This window comes from Micropterus salmoides, unplaced genomic scaffold, assembly GCF_014851395.1.
Source record: "Micropterus salmoides isolate LMB-PRFRI ecotype aquatic unplaced genomic scaffold, ASM1485139v1 Ms_hic_scaffold_5, whole genome shotgun sequence".
NCBI lineage: Eukaryota > Metazoa > Chordata > Actinopteri > Centrarchiformes > Centrarchidae > Micropterus > Micropterus salmoides.
The window spans coordinates 38,940,197-38,964,637 of record NW_024044237.1 but is presented as its reverse complement, the minus strand read 5'-3'; the positions used below and the strand labels follow the sequence as shown (position 1 = coordinate 38,964,637).

Below are 24,441 nucleotides of genomic sequence, written 5' to 3'. Positions count from 1 at the left end.
TTTGTCAATAGTAGGAGGGAAGAGTGTTTTCGCGGAATAAAAGTACATTTCTTTATCATACTTATTTTTCATTACTGAGCTGTGTATGTAAGTTACTGAATTTAATCATGTATTATCTTAATAACCGCCTGTTTGCCTAAAATGCAGTACAGTTTTGAAACACATGACCAACTTAAAGCAAGTGTTAACCAGGCTCAAAGACAGACTCACCAGAGCAATATTTATTTATATCTATCTGTCATATATAGATCCATAAGAAGCTCACCTATAGTGTATGGATATCATTTCATTAATCAGATAGATTTGTACTGAATTGATTTAAACAGACTTTTCTAGCGAGTGTTACACCTGACCGCGCCCACGGGGTCAGTTGTAACACTTCACTCCCTCGCCATTCAGGCGCAATTGGGAAAAAAACGGTAGGTCCTAGAAACAAACTTCACGTGTTCATTTGTAGCAGAGATGTGTGTGTTGCTTGTATAAATATATGATCAATCAAACTCAACTATTTTTTATTTAGTCCAAACCCAAATGTGCTGTGCCCTGCTCATGTGGGAGGTTCTCAGTTTTGCCTTGAACAATCCCTGTTTCTGGACTCTGGATTTTGGACTTGTTTGCCTTTGTTTGACTGCTTAGTGTGACCCTGCCTGCTTCACCATCCTGTAAGTTTTGCCCTTTTGAAAAGAAACAAACACATCTTTGAACTGTACCTGTTCTGTCAGCAGTCGGGGCCAAACGCTTGTTTCCCAGCTAGAAGCACTTGTGATAATGTTGGTGCTCTGGAGGTATGTTGGCAAATCTGACGAGCCGTGTATGAAAGAAAGAAACAAAGACATTTATATGTTTTGTACAACAGAGCTGTTTTTATTTGGAGAAAAGTTTACATTTCCCCTCAAAACAAATGAGAAGCCACAGAACACACCGACCCGACCAAAGTCCTGTCACAGTTTGTCCAAAACATGTCCATGACCCTCCTCACACACGGGTTGATTAAATTTAGACTAAATATACTCATAAATAAAGATTTCACATTCTCCTTTTGAGTTACAAACCCAGTTTATTATGTGGAGAGATAACTTTTACATACAATACAAATGGAAATAAATTAATTCCACCTTTTACCTGAACTTACCTCCACCTGCACACCTGTCAATCATCACCTCATCGAGACACACCTGCGTAGCCCCACAAAGCAGCCCAGTATCTGGAGCTCTCTGTCAGGTTGCCAATGCAAAGTGTTCAAAACGTGATGAATGCTGAGTTGATCGCTTGATGGAGATTAACAACTGGTGATAAACTGTGACAGGAGCGTTTAGTTGGTAGCGAACAGGAATGCAATTTCCACTTAATAATGAAAATATAAATGAGCAAAGAAATTCCTGTTGCTGACAGACTCCACTAACTAAAGTCTCATAATTAGCAACCAATCATTTCTTGACAGGACTGTGTTTTAGTCTTTGCCTTCCGCTGACGGCACAAATCAAAAATCAGGATCATACATGCAGGTCTGTTACTAAAAGACTTTATAGTGACAGACTTGCTCGTGGCTCACATGGTTAAAGTGACCCGGACCCGCTCCTCACGTGGTTTTGTGGCACTTTCATAACGTCGCACTACTTTCGCTGTAAAAACAGACAACAGCTGTTTAGTGCAGCGCGGCTACTAAAGGTTCTTTCAGTGTTTAGGCAATGAAGAACCTGCTGTGCCCGTCCCCAGGTGAGGACAATCTAAAAAGGAGGGACCCTAAAATAAAGCAGTATTTTACAGAAGGCTGCAGCGTTTCCTCAAATCCTACACATATGAAAAGTTGAAGGAACAAGTTCAGATCTCAGAAACAGCTGCGTGCAACCTGCTGAAACTAACGTTATGTTTAAGTTCTCAGCGCTGCCTGACATACAAAGTTTTTTAATAGCCATTTTTAGTATCGCTAAAGCCGGAGAGATGTAGCGGGGAGGTGTGGCGACATCTCAGACACAAAACATGTCAAAAAGCTTTTTACAGAGAAAAGAAACACGGAGCGTTTTTCAAAAGTGCAGAAACTGATCGACTCACTGACGGTAAAGATGGATGAATGTGTGCTTTTCGGCTTGTTGCTCTCTGACTTTAGTTTGTTGTGTTTGTGCTTCGTAATGTTTTTAAGCTCACTTATGTTTGGATAATATACAAAACTGTCAAGTAAAGTGGTGGGAAAGGCATTTCAAATATACAGCGGCTGCTCAGACAATGTCCGGTCCTCTGTCCTGCTGTAGAGCAGCAGTCCCATATCTAGAAGTCCTCTTGTTCTCTTCAAGGACATCGGCACAGAGATAGGTCCAAGATGTCGGTATGCTAGCTTGACACAACAAGACTTGAAGCAGTAGAGGAGACACCACAGGAAAGTTATTTTTTATGAAATATAATAATGTGATTGAGCTTAAGGAAAACCCAGCGCTGGCACTACATTTAATAGCAAAGACCACACATGGCAGCCAGAAACCATATTAAACGCCGCAGTTTGCTGAGTCGCAGCAACACAAAGGGGGCCGATGTGCACAGCTTTGGGGGGGGCATACATTCATGACACATTAGGTTTAAGCACAAACCCCTGTGATAGGCTGTATATACACAAGCTTTGACAAAACCGTAGCGACTGTACGCAAAACGTCGATTTTGTGTGTGTGTGATACGCTGCAGTTTGTTATTGCGTTGCAACACAACGTCAACATGCATATATATACTGCCTTAGGTTTAGGCACACACTGTGACGGTTAAGGCTAGGGTAAGTTGCCTTGGGGGACTGTCAACCGCTTGAACACAAACCGGCAACGCTACTAGCGTTTCCAGTCACCCCAGCGTGTCATATTCACACGCACCTGGGGTCGTATCCTATACACGCAAAATTGAGGTTTCGTGTAAAATAGCCACGGTTTTCTCAGAGCGTGTAGATATGATGCCTAAGAATGAGAACAGGCTGGTGATAGAGTAAGGGGCTTTGGGGGGCTGTCGAAGCCTTTAATACAAATGTAGCTAACAGAAGCGTCTCACACAGACGCTGAAAGGTAGCTTCTAGTCTAAAAACTATGTCACCCTTTCCGAAAGCATCAGTATTTGATGCCCTGAGATGAAAACAAATTCTGCGCTGCTGACTTTAGACCTGTTTATTTTTGGTCAATGGCGCAATCGCTTTCTGCTGCTCAAGATAGCAACGCACCAACCATTTGCCTGACCACACCTCATTTTACACTCCCATGGGCGCACAGATGGGCGCAAGTGCATTTGTGCTTTTCAGCTCTTGGCGTGAAAATGATAACTGTGTCGGTTGGAAACTAGCAATAACATTTGCACTGTGCTTTGCAACGCTTTGCTAGGGCCCATAGTCTTCAGCCGACACCAACTCAAGTTACATGACTTGAGGACATTTATCAGACATCATACAGCTCCCTCTGAGACGCTGAAGGCTTCATACTTCTTTAGGGGTGGTGGGGCAGTGGGTAAGACACATGCCTTTGGTGTGAGACCCGGGTTTTTGTAAGTCGCTTTGGATAAAAAAGCATCAGCTAAATTAATGTACATTTATACCTTTTTTTTTTAAATGTTATTTTGGGGAATATTATATATGATTTCACTGACGATGCTTAATTAAAAAAAACAATAAATGCAAAAACCTAAAAATATAATATATACTTTTGGAGATGTCAGGCTTATTAACAGAACCAGACATGTTGGTGCTTAGCTTGTTTATTCTGTCAATCAGAAAATTAGATGTAAAGTGGATTTTCCCCCTTCTTTTCATGGAGATAGGCTAGCAGTTTCCATGCGTTTCTAGTCTTTATGCTAAGGTAGGCTAAACACATCCTGGACCTATCTCCGTACTGGACACACTGAGATGAAACCGATATCCATGTGTGACATCTGACTCTGGAGATGATCATCATTTCGTACTGCTGCTGCTGCTGCGTGCTTCCACTGCTGGTCCGTAAGCAGCATTTGTTTTCATGCTAACAGATGTTGTATCCAGCGAGTCTGACAAGAGATGAAAACAGCGTGAAAAGGCCGGCTTGTGCTTGTGGAAATCATCAAAGCCTTTTTGAAGTTTCCTCATGCTTTAACGTGAGAACGTCTGCTGTTTCCACGGCAGTCCGTCAGCTCATCAGACCAAATGGAAACTAAAGACACGTAGCTTGTATGTTGGCGTTCCTCTAATAACAGCAGGAAGCAGAGCCGACGACTTCCTATTGTTTACCGCTGTAAGAAGGGAGTCATAATGTCACCAGTCTTATTAGATAAAGGAATACTTCACTATAGTTTAGTCTTATCTGTAGCTGTTTAATGGTTGCATCTGTTGTGGCAAAAAGTCAGCCAATCCAGAGCAAAATCCAAACCAATGCTAACCACTAGGGGCCACCAAGCAAACCACATGTGAGGCCTGTAAGTGTATTTAAAGTTTGCTTGTTAGCAAGGTGTCTATGTGGCAGTCTAGTCTTTCCAAAACCAAAATCACGAAAAGGTGACATTGATTATATGCTCTGATTTAAGTTAACGTTTACTATCTACACTAATAATCTTACATTACTTCCAAGGCCAAGAGTTAGCATTTCATTAGCTCCATTATTTTTGTGGGGTTAAAGGGTAACGATGGAAAAGACCTTTGGGCTGGAACCATTAGCTGGACCTGGATGCTATCAGACTTTAGGCTAACGTTAGCAGCTCTGTCCTACTCTTCAACAGAATTTATTCTCCAGCAACCTGCTAACGAGAGCCAGCAAACTCGCTGACTTTTGGTCAGTCTCTCTCTATTTGACATCTAGGGACCTTCTTGTTTTTAAAACCATCATCTGATCCCCTCTTCAGCCAACCTGAACCCGACGGTTCCCAAACAAATTTCACGAGTGTGGTTTGGGTTTGGGCCATTCGGTTTACGTAAAGGTTGCGTTGGTTGGGTTGAGGTTAATTTCTTCTTTCTAACTTTGCAAGTTGTCTGGATCCTTGCATGTCATCATGGGAACACAGTGTACCCAGTGCGTTGCATTAGCCTTGCGAGCTAACGGTCTGTAATCAGAATCAGTGTACTTTATTGATGCCAGAGGGGAAATTCTTGGTTACAGATACTCGCAAGGCATAAAAAGAACAGAAATAATAGTAAAGGTTGGTAACTTCTGAAGTAAAGCAAATATACTCATCTTTCAAATTTAGCAGTACCAGTCAGACTGGGTCCTAAAGATACACCTTCTGGCCGGGTTTGAGGCTCCGTTTGAGACCAGTGGAGAACTTTCAGTCTTCAAATGCCCATAAACTCAGTGGAGTATTCCTTTATTATAATGTAAGTGTGGTGGTTATAGGTAGCAGCAGTTAGTTAGTGTGTATATTATGTTAAAATATTTTATGACCACAAACACAATCCAGTTCAGGATCCAGGACAAGCCTGAGGCCCCTGGCATAAATAGTTCCTCATTTTGTTCCTCTGGGCTTCAGTGTTCAGGAGCGCCACCAAAGAAGAAGACCTGCCCTCTGAGATGCAGAGCAGGGGAAAAATGGGGAGTGTCTCTGCTGCTCCACATCTCTACAGCGAGTCAATGCCGCCGCCGCTCACTCTACATGATGCTGCACTTCCCCTTCAACTTGTCGGCTCTTTTCTGTTTTCCCGAGCGCTTGCCGTCGATGCTCAGGCTCATGTCCCTCTTCTTCTCCAGGGCCAGCAGCTCCTGGAACAGTTCTTTCACATTGGAGTTCGTCTTGGCTGACGTCTCCATGAAGGCACACTTCCAGGCGGCGGCCTGAGCCTCCCCCTCTTTCGTCTCCAGCTCACGCTGGGCCGTCTCGTCACTTTTGTTGCCCACGAGCATGATGGGAATGGACTCCACGGTGCCTTTGATGGCGAGAACCTGGAGGGACATGGGATCAAGTCAGTCAGCAACTCGTCGTTTGGAGGCCTCTACAAGTTACCTGTTTTTAGAAAGTAACATTTAAAACAACATTTCTGGAGAATGCAGCTTCACGACTTTCAAGCTAACGTCAAGTGAGCTAAAGTCACGTCAATTACACAGGTTGACAGGACAAGCACAATTTGAGACATCACAACGTGTTTAGAAGACAATTATGGTCCAATAAGCACCTTAAAGTTGCCGTAGAATAGAAAACTGTATTTACCTTGGCATAGTTAAATAAAAGGATTTCAGTATGTGGTACTGACATACTGTGAGACTCAATCTCCATTGTTTCCTCTTGCAAATGTAAATCTTGCGCATGCAAAATACCCCAGAAAACAGGCGAATGCCAACAAGCGCTAGATGTGACGTAACTTCTGTGATCATTAATGTTTACGCCCCAAACTGCACACAGACCAGCCCACGTTCCAGAGAATCATTTAAAAGAGCACCCGGAGGTTGTTCAGTGTCTCACAGAAAGTGCTTTTACAGTTCTGAAGGAAAGGGATATATTTTCTGGTTTTCTTTATGATGTCCTCTGGCTGCTCTGCCTCAACTCTGTGATTGTTGATCAAGTTTCTTGATGGACAGGTAAACACCAACAAACCCCCGGAGCACCAAGCTTCCAGTCAGGGCAGAATAAGCAATAGGACGGCTAGCTGCACGGCTAACTGAATAGTTAGCAGCGGCTACTGTTAGCAGTAATAAGTTTCAGGGAGGGGGTCTTAAAGAGACAAGAGCAAAAACTGAGTGTTCAGACAGAGGCTGAAAAGAGGAGCTGAAACAACTGACAGGATGAGAAAAAATGTGTTTTTAAACATTAAAGCATGTAAACACGTTCTAGTAGAAACCTGAAAATGAGTATTCTACAGCCTTTAAACAAGTGTGATGTGGAAACGTGAAACGTCTAATGCACGTACACTGAGAATTTCCAAAGAATATGGCCATGAACATAAAAACATGAAAAAAGAATGCATTTGCATATTCATAAATTCTGGATTACTTGGAAATACTTAAGGGAGAAAATGTAACTTTGCATTTAACCCTTTTGTGGAAAACCCTTATCACAGAAATAAGATTTAAGGGGATTAATTTTTGCAATGACATACTCCGGCTCAATCTCTGTTTCTGTTTGGATGTCACATTTAATGTCCCACATTATACAAGACCACATGTACAGCAGGACTTCAGCGTATTATAGCAGAAACACAAATAAAGACAACCCCTGCTAACCATAAGCTAGGCATACTACATCACAGGCCAGATATTTAATGAGGTTACTGTTTGACTGTCTTCTAGAAATGAAAAGATGGAGACCTGTTGGTATATGGGTTTGAGCTCCTCTAGAGACTGGCGGCTGGTGATGGAGTAGACCAGAATGAAGGCGTGGCCCTTGGAGATGGAAAGGCGCTGCATGGCAGGAAACTGGTGACTTCCTGTTGTGTCTGTGATCTGCAGCGTGCAGACGCTCTTATCGCAGCTGATCACCTGCAGAGACACAGCAGAGAGAGCATGTACTGATCCATAGCAGAGAGAGCAGGTACAGATCAATAATTCAGGTGGGAGGGAGGGGTGTCCTACCTGTCTGTATGTGTCCTCTACAGTGGGGATGTAGGTGTCTCTAAAGGTTCCTTTGACAAACCGAAGGACCAATGAGCTCTTCCCCACCCCACCGGCTCCGAACACCACCACCCGGTAGTCATTACTCTGCTCGGGCATTCTGGGAGTTGGAGTCCACCTCTGGATAGATGACCTGTATACTGAGGAAGAAATGAAGAGAGGAAATGTGCAATTAAAGACAAATCTGTCAAATGAAAGTTCACATAATTAGGTACCGCATGTTTCATTCCAGTTTGACACGGATTTAGATTCTATTCAGAATTTCTCGAACTAGATTTTGACCATCCGTTGCAAATTAAACCAAATAACATAACAAGCAGTGGAATAGTGAATATCTGGCAACACTTTAAAAGCACGAGTAGGTAAAAGAGAATGTGGGAAATGAGCATGAACTCCGTGTTCGGCGAGGCAGGAACAGACAAATACTCTGAATGTAATTAACAGTGTCATCAACAGTAACTGGTGTTTTTATTGAGAGAGTCCTTCAGCTGGACGCCTGCTTCAAGTGCAGATCATCTCCATCACAATGTGCATGTAATTACCGTCCTCAGCGTCTCTGCGCTGGTGAGCAAAGCAGCACGTGGCTCAGTTTCAGCAGCAGGGGTGGTGATGGATAAGATGCATGCCTTAGGTGTGGGAGACCCGGGTTCAATTCCCACTATGAGACATCTGCCATTGTGTCCCTGGCTTGCGACCTCTGACATATACAGCAATTGTCGCTTTAGATAAAAGTTAATGTAATCTGTAAAGAAGCTCAAGTTCACTTTTGGTTCCAGCTTAAGGCTTGTTCAGACTACACGACCTTTAGCGTCTGCAGATCGCTGTGCTGTTCAGACTAGGCTACAAGATATGCTGTCTTGTATTGGAAGTTTTTGTGGTGTTCACACTACGTGACTGATCGGTGACAGGCGGTCACAGACTACACGAGCTAACAAAAATTCCATCACCTGACGACTCTATCTCGTCTCCAAACCAAAACAGACGCTAAAATTGAAACAGGAAATGAGACGGAACTACATAGTAAACAGGAGTTGTTTATTATTATAACGATAAGAATTATAAAGACAAAGAATCTGGGAGAAAGAATGGATTAGCACGTGCGAGTAGCAGGGACTGAGGTGAGTAAAAAGTTTTTTGTTGTGAAAAAGTAGCTGCCTGCTGTCAAAGACTGGATGTGGATGTCAAAGCGGCCGACGGCTCCAGATATTTAGCGCTCTAGATATCTGGCTGGCGAATGGATGCTGGCTTTTAAAAGCTAATGGTTCAGTTTGGTAGTTAACTTTTCAAGCAATTGTTTCAGGTTAACTAGTTAAATTTAACAAGTTTTGTTTGCCAACAATTCTGTTTAGAATATATATATAACAGTTTGGAAGCTAGCGTTTGGTTGTTAACTTTTCATTTAACCTAATTTTTCAGATTATTTAGTCACATCAATGGTTTGGTTAGCTAAACGTTCAGTTTGGAAGCTAGCTTTTGATTGCTAACTCATTAAAGCTATGTTTCAGGTTAATTAGTTACATTTATCAACGGTTTTGTTAACTAAAGGTTCAGGTAAGAATATAAAACCGTTTGGAGCTAGCTTTTGGTAGCAAATGGTTCATTTTAAGCATTGTTGTAGATGGTTCAGGGAACCTAATAGTCTTCTTTAGTAATTTTCTTTGTTAGCAAACAGTTTAAGGCTAAAACATGTTAATTACCTAGTAGTTCATCGTAGCTGCTAAAATTGTTTGGTTTGTGTTAGCTAACAGCTAATTAATGAGTTAGGTAGCTAATATAGTCTGATTTGGGTTAGCTAATGGCTTCATTTAGTGACAGTTCGGTTTAAGTTAGCTAATGGTTCAAATCTAGCGGCTAACGTTAACAACTTTTTAATTTGTGTTAGCAAGAAGGAGCTTAAACATGTAAAATAGTTAGTGGTTCAATTTTGCTACTAAATTAGTTTGTTCAGGTTAGCTAACAGTTGAACAACATTTTGGTTCAGAGAGCTAGCTGCTGTGGTCCTGGTTCAATCATTAAACTTATCTGCTAGTATAAAACTCTTCCAGACCTCCACTTTACTACATTTCTCCTACATCAAGGGATATTATTCTTTTTCTGTTCTGTATGCAACTCAACAGAGCATTTTGAATTATAAGCAAGATAACTTGTGAATAATGTAGTTGATATCTAATCAGTGTTTTTATTGATGAATAAGCAGCTGTGATGAGCGTATTTGTGTCGCAGCTGCATCTCATGAGCTGCCTCGTCCTCTCTGAACTCTGTCTGAGTGCATTCGCAGGTCACATGACAAACGGGAATAAATTAAAAAGATGGAGCGAAGGGCCTCAGGGAGTTTCCCAGCATGCCAAGTGTAGTGCCCCGCAGAATGACTAACGAGCATTGATTAGGGCTTTGCATCTCATTAAAGAGGAGAGCTGATGAAAAAACAGAGAGGCTTTTTAGGAGAGGACGTTAGAAAGCAGGTTTTCTACTTTGTCTGTATGATTTATAACCGCACATTCTGCTGATGCTCTCAAATATAAATGGTTTCTCATCAGTGCACTGTTCAATATTACATTATAGCCTGAAACACTGGGAACACACACATCTGCTAAAAGCTCTCTGTTCAAAATGACTTTTCTACACTAGATGAGGAGCAAGAGGGCAATGAACACAAAATTAATCTGAAACTATTAGTTGATTTTTCAATATGTTGTTGCCACTAGAGGTTGTAGCCTAACAAAAAAACGTAAATATGGGTCGTAATAAGCTGCTGCATAATCGACCTGTACGGCCGTTTCTCTGGTGAGGACAGCCTGATGAAAACAGTTTTTATGTCAAAGGTAGAAAGTTACTTTTTATTAGTTTTATTTTATTATCCAATCACAAAATAAAATGTTTGTTTATTAATGTTTGTTTATTAATTTTCTGTCTATCAACAACTCAACTAATAATCTCTTACTGGACGGACATAAGAAATGAAGTCTTGGTTCTCTCTGCAGTTCTTATATTAGTTCTTTATTATTAAGATGAAAAGAGAATCCAGCTTTCCTTGTAATAATCCTCTTATCTACTCCTTTCATAATCCAACTCACAGTTGCTCAGCTTCCTGCAGCGCATAGATCCAGACGGTAATAACGTCTGTAGAACAGGAGATACCATCAGACCATCCGGTGCTTCCTCCCACTGCCTCCTGCTGCCTGAGCCAAGCTGAGCATCAACGCCTCCATGTTCACAAACTAAACTCGACGAGGAAGTACTCAAATCCTTTGCCAAACTAAAAGTACAAACACCAAAGTCCTTATATAGGCAAGGCCCACCACTAGGCAGCCATCTTGGTAACGCCTCAGGTATTTGGGACTAACGAGATCAGGTCTCTCTCTAAATGAACGGGCAGAGAGCCATAACTGCTCCTTCACTGGTCACATGAGACATAAAACCTGCATGTAGAGAATCAGCATGAAAATCTGAAACAGTTTGATGACTTTGCCCCAAAAAAAGATTTAAAAAGTGTTTTTCCCCACAGGTTATACTTCTACTACAGGAGGTCGTGAAAAAAAGCTAAGCTAACTGATGATATGGATACAGTCAGCATATACCGTATTTATAGAAGGAACCACTGCAAGTACTGCAGATCACATCTGGAGCCTTTCCACGTAGTATTTTGGCGGACATGTAGTGCATCTGAAACTGTGGCAAATCTCAGCTGTGCTCTGACGACAGTGGACTCACATGATTGGCTGAATATGTGCCATTTTGAAACGGCACATTATTAAAGTGTGTAATATTTCTGAGGCTCTATTGACAGAAATGCAATATAAGATCCATAACTATGTTTTCAGTGGTGTATAAAGACCTTACATAATGAACCCCCTGCTGTGGAGGTCGCTGTATTTTGTCGTCATGTTTCTACCGTAGCCGCCAACGAACAAACAGCGCTACAGAGCGCGTTTCGTCATCACGGCGTTCTTCTTCTGCTTGTGTAATTCCGGTAGTGCAGAAGCCCGTCACTACATTGAATACGTACAAAGAAGAAGAAGAGGGAATAATAATAATAATAATAATAATAGCAATATACAGTCTCCCAGTAGTCTTCTGGTTTATTAGAAGTAAGAAGAGAAGTGACATTTGGACAACTGAAGGAGCACACGTGTTATTTAGCACGAGAGCCGACAGCTGACGGCAGAAATCACGGATGTTGTGGATTTTCCCAGATGGAAGGCTATAAAATTAATGTGGGACAGATGTTTTCAAAGCGGTGCTGAAGTTGTCTGTTTTCTGCTGGACAGGTAATGAACTTTGTTTGTCAGTCTTTAGCGATGCAAATGCAAACTGCTGTGTGAGAGCTTTATCACAGAGAGCCGTGTTTCCCCTGTCAGTGGTGTGAAATATGGATTAATTTCATGTGGCCTACTTATTACTTATTACGTTAGCGAGACAATCAGCTGATCAGTAACGTTAATTGGCAATAAAACCCTAACGTCAGCTTAGAGCATGGAAGCATCAGCCAGCTAAACTTTTACTGACTGGTAGAAAAACATTTATTGTTAGTTGGATTGGTTTATTCTCCAGCGCTGTGCTTTGGCTTGTGGTGTTATGTTAGTTGAATTAGTTTCATGTAGTGACTCTCTCTCTCTCTCCAGCGCTCTGTTTTGGCTTTGTATGTTATATTCGTGAAAATCAGCTGATCGCACCTTCCAGCATCGAAGCTCAGATCAGCCAGCTAAACTTTGAAAAAACATGTAGTTAGATTGTAACTTCATGTAGTTCTTCTCCAGACTCTGTTGTGGCTCTGTTATGTGGACAGAAATGTGCCGTTACCTTCGTGAGACAAACAGCTGATGAATATTATTGGTAATGAAACAGAAACAGCAGGGAAGCTCAGATCAGCAGCTAAACTTCACGTCTTACTGCCCTGGTGGAAAACATGTATTTCTTTTACTGCTAATGGTGATATATAACAAGACCGTGTGTCTATCAAGTGACCAATAATGAATACTTTCCAAAATTTTCATTTAAAAAATGTTATTGGATATTGCTTCCCACTGTGCACACAAATGTGTAATTTGTTCTTTCACATGCTAAATTAAAAACGTTGCACTGTTTACCACAAGCTGAAATTATGGCTGTCAGTACTACTTTGTGTTTCTGTTGTATTTTAAAAAATTTAAAAAAGACATTTTGGTAATATTTGCAGATTACTTATCTAATTAAGCAAAGTGAGAGGAGCCTTAATCCTCCCCAGCCAATGACTTTGTAAACTTTATATGAGCTTATAATGGACTGTGGTGCAGAAACAGTGAGGCTCACATTGTATCTGTCAGTGGTCAGACTTGATGCACTAGATGTGATAGTTTTTGAGAATTTCTTAGTCCAGATGAGCCAACCCTCCCAAGATGTAAAATAATGTATTACAGGAGAATGAGACATCATGCAGCACTTCATTTCTTCATGTGGCTGCTGTTTGTTAATGAAAAAGTAACAATAATATTCAAAAAAACATTTGGTTTTGGTGCGGTGGTTAGCACTGTTGCCTCACAGCAAGAAGGTCGTGGGTTCAAACCCCGGTTGCCTTTCTGTGTGGAATTTGCATGTTCTCCCCGTGTCTGCGTAGGTTCTCTCCGGCTTCCTCCCACCATCCAAAAACATGCAGTCTAGGTTGATTGGTTACCCTAAATTGTCCTGTACACAGGATAAGCGGTTGACGATGGAAAGACATTTGGTTTTACATAATTTATGTAATTTCTTAACACATCTATCTAAAGAAACCTAATTTCTTGACTGTCAACCTCTTTTACCTCATAGATGACATCTTTGTCTTGTCTCAGGCACCGTAGCTATACTGCTTGCTTGGATTGGTGTGTGTGTGTGGGGGGGGGGGGTGCAATTTGCAACCCTCACCACTAGATGTCACTAAAACTTACACACTGAACCTTTAATGTTTTGAAACTTTGCAATTTTGTTAGGTTTAGGCACAAAAAGTACTTAGGAAGGTTAGGAAAAGATCAGACGTCACTTTCATAACTTACGCAATTTACGTAACTCGCGTAACTTGAATATGAATGTTTAATGTTGACATTTTGTTTCACATAGGACACTGGTCTCCTGGTTCCACCCCAACTACCTCCTGAGTCTTTTCTGTTAAATATCATATACCTGCCTTTACCGTCAGAAACTAACCCTACCAGGGCTTCCCCCACTGCGTTGAACTTTGACGCTATGGCTATGCCGATGGAGTGAGAACGGGTTGTCACTTCACATAAGGCAAACTGATGCCAAAGAGTACGCTTGGTGGCTTTGGGGTTGTACCAGAGTCAGCCTGTGTGCTCGTTAGCATGATAGCATGTGGATATGATTCTTAATGCCTGTGAACTTTGTGAAGACTCGCTGCTGCAGTTTGGTTGATAGCTTTTTGTGCCTGTTCGTGCCAAAAGTTGTTTTGAACATTTGTAATTTCTGCTACTGTCATACTACAACATTACATAATGGTGATCATAAATCTGAGTAGACCACTGTGATATGGAGTCCCTCAGGGTTCGATTCCTGGGCCACTATAGATTCACCTGTACTTGCTCTCTTTTGCTCCAATACCACATAACTTTACTTATCACAGCTACGCAGACAACACTCAGGTTTACTTCAGCTCTCTCACCAAGTGACTGTTGTCCCTCAGACTCACTCTGTCGATGCTTATTCCGATTTTATTACTAATTGTTTTTTAATTGTTGCTGTAATGTCACATGACTTATGTTATTTACTTACTGTATTTTAACCCAAACCACAATCTTTTCCTAAACCTAATTAGGGGTGCAACAAACAATTATTTTCTCGATTAATCGATTCATTGTTTAGTTTCTGTATCTACAGACTGCATCTCATCTTACACCCCTGTTACAATGTGACAATAAATCTACTTTGTACCTTGGAAAATGTCAGAAAACTGTAGGAAAATTTCAATCAGTGTTTTCCACAGCCCCAAGTGACATCCTCAAATGTCTTGTTTAGTCTACAACCCAAATATATTCAGTTTACTGTCAGAGAGGAGCAAAGAAACCAGAAAATATTCACATTAATCGACTATTCAATTAATCGTTGCAGCTCTAAACCTAACCAAGTAGTTTTGTTGCCTAAACCTAACCAAACTAACAAACAAAAACAAACTAAAAAACTGTTTTAGCATCATGTGACTTAAGTCATGTGATTTAACTAACGTGCTTATAGTCTGTTAAGCCGGTTTGGGTAACAGTCACTAACAATTCAGCACAACATTTCTTTTGTTGAAGAAAAGGGACTAAAAAAATATTTTACTTAATTTTACTTCTGCATATTTGTTGAAAAGATTTTAACATAATAGTTTTGAATGTTGTACCTCAGATTTGTTTATTGATCCACTGTTTTTATTTATCAATATCAAATGTTATATGAAATTTTTTTGAAGTGATAACATTAATGGCCATATCACCCAGCTCAAATTTAATTGTGTTACATAAAAAATTAAGCCCTACTGACGAGGGGTGAAATGTCTAAAGCAGAAGAATCTAAAGTCCAGCTGCCTTTTGAGTTGTAGACAACTCATGATGCTTTCTTCTACCTAACAGACCAAACTCCATGTAAAAATCTGGAGATTCTCAGGTCTGACTGCAGATCAGTTTCTGCTGTTCAGAACTCAACATCTCTGTCGGAGCACCGATGTCACCGCTCCTTATCTCAACCACAGATTTAGACCGGTGACTAATCATCAGCTCGTTAATCAATCTGCACACCAAACACCAAAACATGCGCGCGCACACACACACACACACACACACACCTGCCTCCTGAGAGCATCCATTGTTTTTCTGGATGTAACCCTGGGAGCACCTGAATGTGTGTGTGTGTGTGTGTGTGTGTGTGTGCGTCAGTTGTCTGGTTGCTGTGGTAACTGAGCTCGGAGGGGAGTGCAAACATGTCATCATCAGCAGGGACGTTGCTACGGTTACCCGCCTGCCCACATTCATCTGACGCCACTTCCTGTGCGGAGGCAGGTAGCGGGGAAAACACCGCCGACTGAAGCAGCAGCATCATCAGAGCTGCAGAAATTCATCTGCCCTCATCTCACAGAACACAAGTGTGTGTGTGTGTATATATGTATATATATATACTGTATATATATACATATATATATACATAGTATATATACTGCCTCGTACTAGATCAGAAAGGAAGACAAAATATAAATAAACAGAGAGGGAGAAAAATGACAACCTTCATGTTCTCGGTTCAAGACGTTGCAATAACTCGAGCTGGACAAGTGACACGTTCAAAGGCTGAATGAAACCTTTCATACACAAACTGCAAGATGAAAATGATGAATGTGAAATTATAATATGTAAAAACAATCATTTAAATTGAGCATTTCAACGTGGAATCTCCCCAATGTCGACTTCCGTACTGTTCTGTTTCGCGGGCATGTCTCAGTTATTCAGGAAACTTTGGCTCTCGTGAGTAAAGCCAGTAACTTAAACCTGCGTCCTCTCCAGCAGCCAGCAGGGGGCGACTCCAGCGGCTGCAGAAAGAAACTGTTTCTACTTGTCAGCTGATTTATTCCCTCAGTAAACACTTTCCTGATGAGTTTATGGTCTCAGTCGCTAGTTTCAAGTCTTCTTCAACACAGCATGATGTTCATTTAGTAAATTATGGTCCCATTTAGAGGAACAGAGACCAGGAAGCAGGGGAGGCGTCAGGGCGGGATTATCTACGATTGACAAGTCGCTACCATGACGACATTTAGTTTTAAGCCTGTTGTTCTCTAGACAAAATTATCAGCCCTGTTAAAAGTTAACGTGAATTACAGATGCACCTAGCTAAGCAAGCTAGCTAGCTCCGCACACGGCCGTTAGCTCCACCGTCTTGTCCAAATATGGTCACGTCCGGTGCCGCTGGTTACAAAAAAACATGGCAGCGCCACAAACCACCGGGTGACGTCACGATGACTACGTCCACTTCTTATATACAGTCTATGGTGTGAACGAAACACATCGTCATGGTCTAGTGAAATGCATCTTGGGAGTCGTAGTTGACTTCACTCCTTCAGGTTTTATTTTCACAGACTTTCTGTAGCTTTGACTTTTTATCAAAGAAGGCAGATGCTTTTGTTCTGAACACTGTTGTAGTTCTTGGATTTTGTTAGTTCTGTATTATTTTGTTAAATCCTTCATCAAGTGTTTATGTGTGCTTCCTGTCTTTCTGGTTTCTCAGATGTTAGGTCAAATTTGCAAGTCGTACTGAATTCCCGGAGATCTGTTGAATTAGTGTTAATAGTTGCGATCGCGACATCATAGATCCTGGAGGGACTGACTAATGATTGAACTATAAGTCTAAAGTTAAAAACATCACATCTGCCTTTGCTGTTTTAACTTATTTCCACAATTTCGTTGCAACACCCAAGAACATCGCAACTTTTATCACAATTTAAAAAGCTGCCGCAAAACGTCAGAAATGGCCCGCAAGATCCTGAAGGGACTGAATAATATGCAAAGCGTGGTGTCGGTGCGCAAAGTTTAGCCTGAGGGAGAAGCTGCAGGCAAATCAGTGTTGTTAAATAAATGAAATCAGTTGTCCTCATGGCACATGTCTTATAAATGTGGAATAATCAAAACACATGCGTCATGAGCTTTTATACTGGCGTCTGGATGGAGGTGGGGTTTCTACGTTCCACTGTGTTGAGTTTCTTCTTCGTTGGAGTAGGCTGCTACCAACAATGGCGACCGAGAGTGTTGGAGCTGGAGCTGATCGGTGTTGAGAACACATTCTCACTCCCAAGTCGTCACATATGGACACATGGTCGAGACCTGTTGGTGTCAGTTTGTACTCTGGGGAGCCCCTTAGCATCATACTTCAACGCACTGGGGGATAACCTGTCGCGTCACCTTTGAACACTAAAGGTAGGTGTGGTCAGAGTAAGGAGGTGGTTGGAGTGGACGGACGGCCAGGAGACCGGTGTCCAGCCAAAAACGGCAAAAACGAAGTCCTAAAACGGAGAAGTGTGAAAACGCTGCCGACCAAATTTTTTGTTTTGAAACTCCGGCAACATTTTAGTGCGGACCGGCAAAAACGGAGGACTTTAGAAACGATGACGCAGACGCTCACACTCGGCTCTCTGATTGGGTCTCATAAGTCGTGCAAAGCAGAAACACGATGCTGCTGACGGAGTTTTTGATTTGGTATTTTTATTAAAATATTCTGTACCGTGTAAATAACTCTTACAGCCTGCAATTGTACTGTGCATGACGCTGTATTTACTTTGCGTCGACTCCCAGTCTGTTTTCCGCCCCATTCATTCTTTCACCAAATCTTCTGTAACTACAGAACAGACCATCTGCTTCATGTTTACACCGGCACGCACAGTGTACGTGAACGACCTCTAGACGTGCGTATTCAGTCGTTTTAATGTAAAGAAAGATCAACTCTGCAGATCGTAGTCGTTTTAAAACTCCGTTTTTAAACTAAAACGCAGTAGTGTGGATGGAGCTGACCAAGCGTCCGAATATGACGAGTTGGGATGAGAATGCGATGTTGAACAGCAGCTACTTTCAGGGAAATGACTAAAAGGCAGAAAGGAGAGAAGGCTTCAGAGGAGATGTACGACCCTTCAACCGGTTGAGGCAGAAGAATAAGCTGGAAATGCGAAGCTACCGAGCTGACCAATCACAGATCTTACGGTCTGCGTTGACGCGACGTGTAGTTACATTTTTGGAGGTGTGCGTCAGACGTACAACGGGCAGCCTGCAGTGTTAACATGCTACCACAAGTTAGCATTTTTCCTGCCATCTAAAATAAGAACGTGTGAACTTCATAACATCAGACTGAAGTAAAAAGACTCTCACCACAGTTTCACACCTTCACTTCCTCACATTCTTCTCAGTCACAGTTTCTACTTCCACGTTTAATATTCTCCAGTTCATTTCCTACATTTCTTCACGCTGTCTGGTTTTGTTTTTCTGTTGCAGCTTCCATCTACTAAAATATTATAGATAAATGTAAAGTGTTTTACCATTATTATCATATATATATTGGAACAAAATCTAAAGTCTTGATGTTAAGTGATCAAGAGGAGATTTATTTCATCCTAATGTAATCACTGTATCGTACTGTACTAACATCAGCAGTGACAGTATCGGTTCTGGATTAGCTGCAGTAGAAGTAACAGTAGTGACCTCGCAGTAATACCTGTAATAATAATTATTAGTGTAATCAGAACTGAGGTGTCTTTAAGAAAGTATTAATTAGGTTACATTTGATGATGATTCTTGTAAGGAGTATATGTCTTCAGCATTTATTTATTATATAATAACATATTGTAATAAAATCTAATCCATCGATCAAGAGGAAAATAAGTTTGACAGCATCCTAATGTGATAATCAATCCTAGTGTGGCGGTGGTAGTATTAGTTATTGATTAGCTGTAGTACCAGTAATTATAATAATTACTTTTTTTGCTTTTACTGGAGTGTGTTTTTATTTGTAGCCTGCTGGAGGAAAGAATCTGAATAATATTGTTCTGATTATTAATAATGATCGATAGGAAAACATTCCTGCGCTGACTCCTGCGGTGATGGTGATATTTAACAGACTGTCGTGCTCTCTGTCGTCACGCACACACGCACGCACACACGCACGCACACAGCTGACCCGCTGCTTTGTTCTCCATCAGCTGCAGACTCTCATTATCTCCTCACATCATGTTAATCAGTTTGACTCCGCTCAATAGTAAGGCCGGCTCGGGCTCGGGCTCGGGCACGCGCAGCCTGAAGCTTTGTTGAACGTGCACACACGCGCACGCACACACACACACACACGCACAGTGATGAAATTAGAGATCCAGGAACACCGAACCGGTTTGTCAAATCAGACCGACGGTGGTGTCCCGCCGCCGGGCTGCGGTCCCTCCGCTCCCCGCTGTGTGTGCGTGAGAGTCGGTGTGATGTGTGCGCACTCACCGTGTCTCCGCGGAGCGTCGGTCTCTCTGTGTGCGCGGTTTGTCTAGTGAGGAGCGCGTGTGAGCATCCTGAACCCTCCGCTCTCTGACTCACAGCATCAGCATCATCATCATCATCAGACCTGCTGCTGATCAGCACACATCGGCACTCCTCCTCCTCCTCCTCCTCCCTCCATCATCATCATCACCTCCTGCCTACGCTCCGATGGCAAAAACAAGAAAAAGACTTCCGCTTTTGCTTTTCAGAATAAAAGCCGGGCTTCTATAAACCGACAGAGCTCATTTTTCTCTTAGAGCTTTTGATTTATTGATCAAATGATATTGATTTGTTGAAAGAGAATTTCAACAGCACAAAAAAATGCTTCTGATATAAACCCCAGCTTTAAGACCAGACACCAGTCAGACAGGCTCTCCCCCTCAAAACTTTACAAACAGAAAGTAAACAGGATTTTTTGAATGCGGTATTTCCTCTTTAAATATGCAAATATACAAATCACATACATCTATTTTCCAGCACATTGATAAGAGTCAGATATATGCTTTTTGGTTTTGTTGTGATAATATACCAAATGTCCAGACATTTACAGAATGGTTCATCAAAATATTGTTTTTTCATGGATTATGAATATTGGCTACCATTCACGTGTGACAGACCCTTTTTTCCACATATTTACAGATAAAGATATGAAAGATATTTAAAAGAAACCTCTGTAAACGTCTCGCTATAAGAAACAGTGTGTATTATGATTTAACTTGGAGGGCGAGGAAAATGTCTAAACGTACAGGAAACATGTCATTTTGAGAAAACGACTGTTAAAGATTTATTAACACAGTATCAATCACATGAACACATCTCTTGTAGATGAACTAGCTAACGTTGTGCTCTAGAAAACAAACTTTCAATCACTTTCAATACGGAGAGTTTTAAAAAATACCATTTGAACATTTAAATTTAAAATACTAGGATGAAATTTTCTTGATCTGTCAAAATGCTTAATAACTTAAAAAAGATGAATAAGGTAAATTCAAACATTTAATAAGACCCTAAATTCAGGTATTTAATAATAATAATAATAAACCTTATTCATGCAGCACCATAGTTTAACAAGCTGCATTGAAACCCCATTGTGTTGCAAGAATGCTGCTTTTTAATAGCGGGGGTTTATATTTATATACACGTCACTGAAAACATACCTTCACTCTATTTCAAGGAAACATGTCGTTCAATCCAAAAAAGTTGAACTCACCCCTGTTTCCAGATTGAACTTGCCCCTGGATTCAAATCAAGAATCATACACAAACAAAATACCCAACAATAAAAAAACAATAAGAAGTAAACAAGCAAGACGTGTTGGGAACAAAATGGCGTGCTGGCATTAATAAAATGGTTTGAGATGTGACAGATGTCACTGATATTGGAGTCTATAGGGCAGCGTTCATCCTGAAAATAGTTTCCATGTTTCCTCAAAATGGTGCCCCCGGCCTCTGAGGAACATTTTCATCTCGTCTGGTGGGTGTGTCAAAGGTGTTACCCAATACGCAGTGAGGTGTGGACAGACCCGGCCTTATTAAAAAAGGCAGTGCAGAGGGCGTTGAACGCAGCACCCTTTATTTAAATAAACGCTGTGTTTCAGCTCTGGTTTGGTTGTAAGAGTATAATGTTCTTATGTCATGTGATATTTTAATGTCAGAAATCTGTGAACCAGCAAAATAAAATTAAAATGAACTTGTGTTCTCACTCTTATTTTGAAGGCTGTAACTGCTGAGCGGAAGTGTTATTTTCAGCCTCCACCCTGGCACCTCATCATCCTCCTCCTCCTGCAAAGTAAAAATACATTTTCCCTCCACACCTTCACCTCCATCAGCGTCACTCAGAGACGTCAGCAACAGAATTATACTAAAGCATGAAATCCCAGTAGATTAGAGACAGGTTACTAAATAACTGTTCATTAGGATATTAATGGCATTAATGAAATGTAGAGTATATATATATATATATATATATACTTTGTTGAAGAATTATTGTGAGCCAGGTTCAGGTGTGAAGAGGTTTCGGAGACTGATGAAGACTTAACATAGCATTATTTACTGAGCCCGGCCGACATGTGAACGCATCAAATGCCAACACCAAATCTGAAGGAGAACGTCTTTTGGTCGCTTTTATGTTTCTGTCTTCCCCCTAGTGCCTTTAGGTTTCTTTATTGGGTCATCTTTAGCTGGCCTTAACCTAGAAATAGCTAAATTACTCTAAGCTAGACCTGTCTTACCTTTCCCTGTTACATCAACAAAGCCCCTTCAGAAATATTCTCAACATACTTCAAATAGATAGATCTCATTATGTTTCATTGGTTGGTATAACACAAACTGTATATTTTAGCAGAAGACAGTGAGAGAGAATAATTTTCACCCTTTAAACGTGTGAATCATATCATCTTTTATTCATGGTTCACAAAATCACTCAAAACATTTGTCCTTTCCAATCAGAGAAAAATGATGTTGTGAGCGTCAGTATTATCTATTACATTATTGTGAAGCCACTATTTGATGTTCCCAGCTGAAGCTGTCAGATAAATGTAGTGGACTAAAAATGTGATGTAGTAGGAGTAGAAGTTTGAAAAGTTCCTCAAATTTGTAGTTGAGTAAATGTACCTATGTAATCCAGCAGACGTCAGCTTCACTGAGCAGAAATAATTGTTTAAAAAATGAGAAAATTATGAATTTAAAGCATTTTGGAGTGAAAGTCGTCATATTTGATTCCTACATGGAGGAAATATAATATAAATAAAAATATAATAAATTTTTACCTGCAACACACACAGAGACAGAACAGCTGTAAACAAGGCGGACAAGCAGAGGAAGTACTCAGAACCTTTACTGCAGTAAAAGTTGTGAAATTACTCCACTCCAAGTAAAGTCTTGCATTCAAACCTTACTTAAGTAAAAGTACTTTATGTATTATCAGCTAAATGTAGTTAAAATGTTCCTCTTAGTGTTTCTCTATTATATCTGATGTTTCTGGATTAATATTCCCGTTGCATTAATGTGGATGTCGATGTTTTAACTCCTGCATATCCTGTTGGCTAGTTTAACCTGCAGCAATGCATCATGGTCTATCTATAACATCATGTGTTTGTAGCATCACTGTGAAGGAGGAGGAGGATTTTCTCAGCCCATAAAGGAACTTTTCATCCTGCAGGTTATTACCAACACCTGGAGATACGGGGTTTTCAATGAGCAGGACAACTTTAATCTGAAAACTGAAGCTGTAAAAAGTACAATATTACCTCTGAGGTGGAGTAGAATTATGAAAAGTACCTCAAATTTGCACTTTAGTAATTACTAAATGTACTTAATTATTTTCCACCACTGAGGAGAAGTTTCAAAATCAACCAGTCCAGCAGACGTCAGTCGTTTTGTGAGTTCCAGCAGAACTCATCTTTTAAAAATGAAGAGTTTGGAGTGAAATATTCTCTTATCACTGATAGTAATAATAAAATGTGCTGCAGTCTGTTGAGATGTGACCTGAGCTCTGACTTCACCCTCCTGCTGATGTTACGTAAGTTCAGGCTGACAGCAGAGATCAATAACTGATTGATTCTGGTCACATTGGGGGAACCTGGAGTGGGCGACAGATAATAAGCTATAAAAATTTAAATTAAATTAAATTCCTAAATTAAATTCAGGAAATGTTTCTGTAAATCTCACTCTCAAATCAAAGGTATGTGATGAAGCTGATCCCCCCAAAACAAACCTGTGGCGTCCCCTAGTGGTGGGTTGAAGTACCGCAAAGAGGAAACACTGAAAGCTGCTGGAATAATAACATAGGTGTCATTTACACTGTGGACGCTGGGGACATGTCCCCATCACTTTTCGAAACAAGCTGCTGATTTCTGCATTATATTCCATTATAGCTTTATATTTTTAATTGTCACCTGCCGGCTGAACCTTGTGTTTCCCTTTACCATAAAATGGAGCAGATATATATATTTCTCCAGAATGCAGGAAATTATGTGTTTAATGCTCAGTTGTTTTCTGGTGAGACCCACAGTACCCCCCTTACACAAATTATTGTTAATATTGTTATTATTAATTATTATAATGATGATAATACATTAATTTACATACCCTATGATATTTATTAAATAAAACACTGACTTATAAGAGGAAAAAAGAGTGAAATGGAAGGAGTCAAAGACAAGGTGATGATTCAGTTAGACAGATGCATTTTATATATTGATTATATTATATTTCTATTGTTTCTTTATGATAATTGTTTGTTAGCTAAGTTGTTTATTTGTATTAATTAAGTTATAAGTTGTGGTTTGTAATAAATAAACGCGCAGTACTAGGACCAGCAAGTAAAGGTATGTTAATAAAAATAGTTTTTGATATTTATTTAGGATAAATTATTTGTTGTATTAATCGAGTAGCCTAATAAAAAAAAAATTAGTTTTTAGATTAATCAACTCATCGAACAAATGCTGGTTGGGTTAGGGCTGGACCATATGGTCAAAAATGTTATCATGATAAAAAGTTTCATATCTTTCCATATCGATAATCATCACAATAAATATCAAATCGTTCTTTCTTTTGAGTTTAAAGGCTGATTTTTGCTCCTGAGTGAAAGTTGTGGTTTAAACTCTTCTTTCTGGTCAACACTTGAGGCCAAACAGAGGATCACTTCACAAATCTGAGGCAGAACATTCTAAACAATTATGATCAAATCTTTGCCAACAAATGAAGTAAAAGCTTTTAATTAAGTCCTCATTCCTGTATGATTCAAGTGAATAACATCAAACATTTATTTAATATTTATGGAACATTCTGTAATATTGTTATTGTTTTATTGTCCAGCCCCCCCCTCTCTCTCCCCCTCTTCCCCCCTCCCCTCCTTCTCTCTCTCCCCCTCCCCTCCTTCTCTCTCTCCCCCCTCCCCTCCTTCTCTCTCTCTCCCCCTCTTCC

General features: G+C 40.6%; 1 protein-coding gene across 1 annotated transcript; it reads right to left on the bottom strand.

The window, feature by feature from the left end:
- Positions 1–848: 848 nt before the first annotated feature.
- LOC119888112 (GTP-binding protein Di-Ras1-like) lies at positions 849–19,679 on the bottom strand. Its single transcript, XM_038698546.1, has 4 exons — positions 19,481–19,679; positions 7,485–7,663; positions 7,221–7,391; positions 849–5,861 (listed from the first exon to the last, which is right to left on the bottom strand). Exons 2-4 carry the CDS (start codon positions 7,620–7,622, stop codon positions 5,571–5,573), a joined length of 600 nt encoding a protein of 199 aa, XP_038554474.1. The 5' UTR covers positions 7,623–7,663; positions 19,481–19,679; the 3' UTR covers positions 849–5,570.
- Between the last annotated feature and the right edge of the window lie 4,762 nt (positions 19,680–24,441).

Excerpts from the sequence above, each read along its gene's own strand:
- LOC119888112 (XM_038698546.1), bottom strand. The coding sequence starts at position 7,622 with ATGCCCGAGCAGAGTAATGACTACCGGGTGGTGGTGTTCGGAGCCGGT. Across the intron at positions 7,392-7,484 it reads TAGAGGACACATACAGACAG|GTGATCAGCTGCGATAAGAG; the intron begins GTAGGACACCCC and ends GTGTCTCTGCAG. Across the intron at positions 5,862-7,220 it reads TCAAACCCATATACCAACAG|GTTCTCGCCATCAAAGGCAC; the intron begins GTCTCCATCTTT and ends ATGTCCCTCCAG.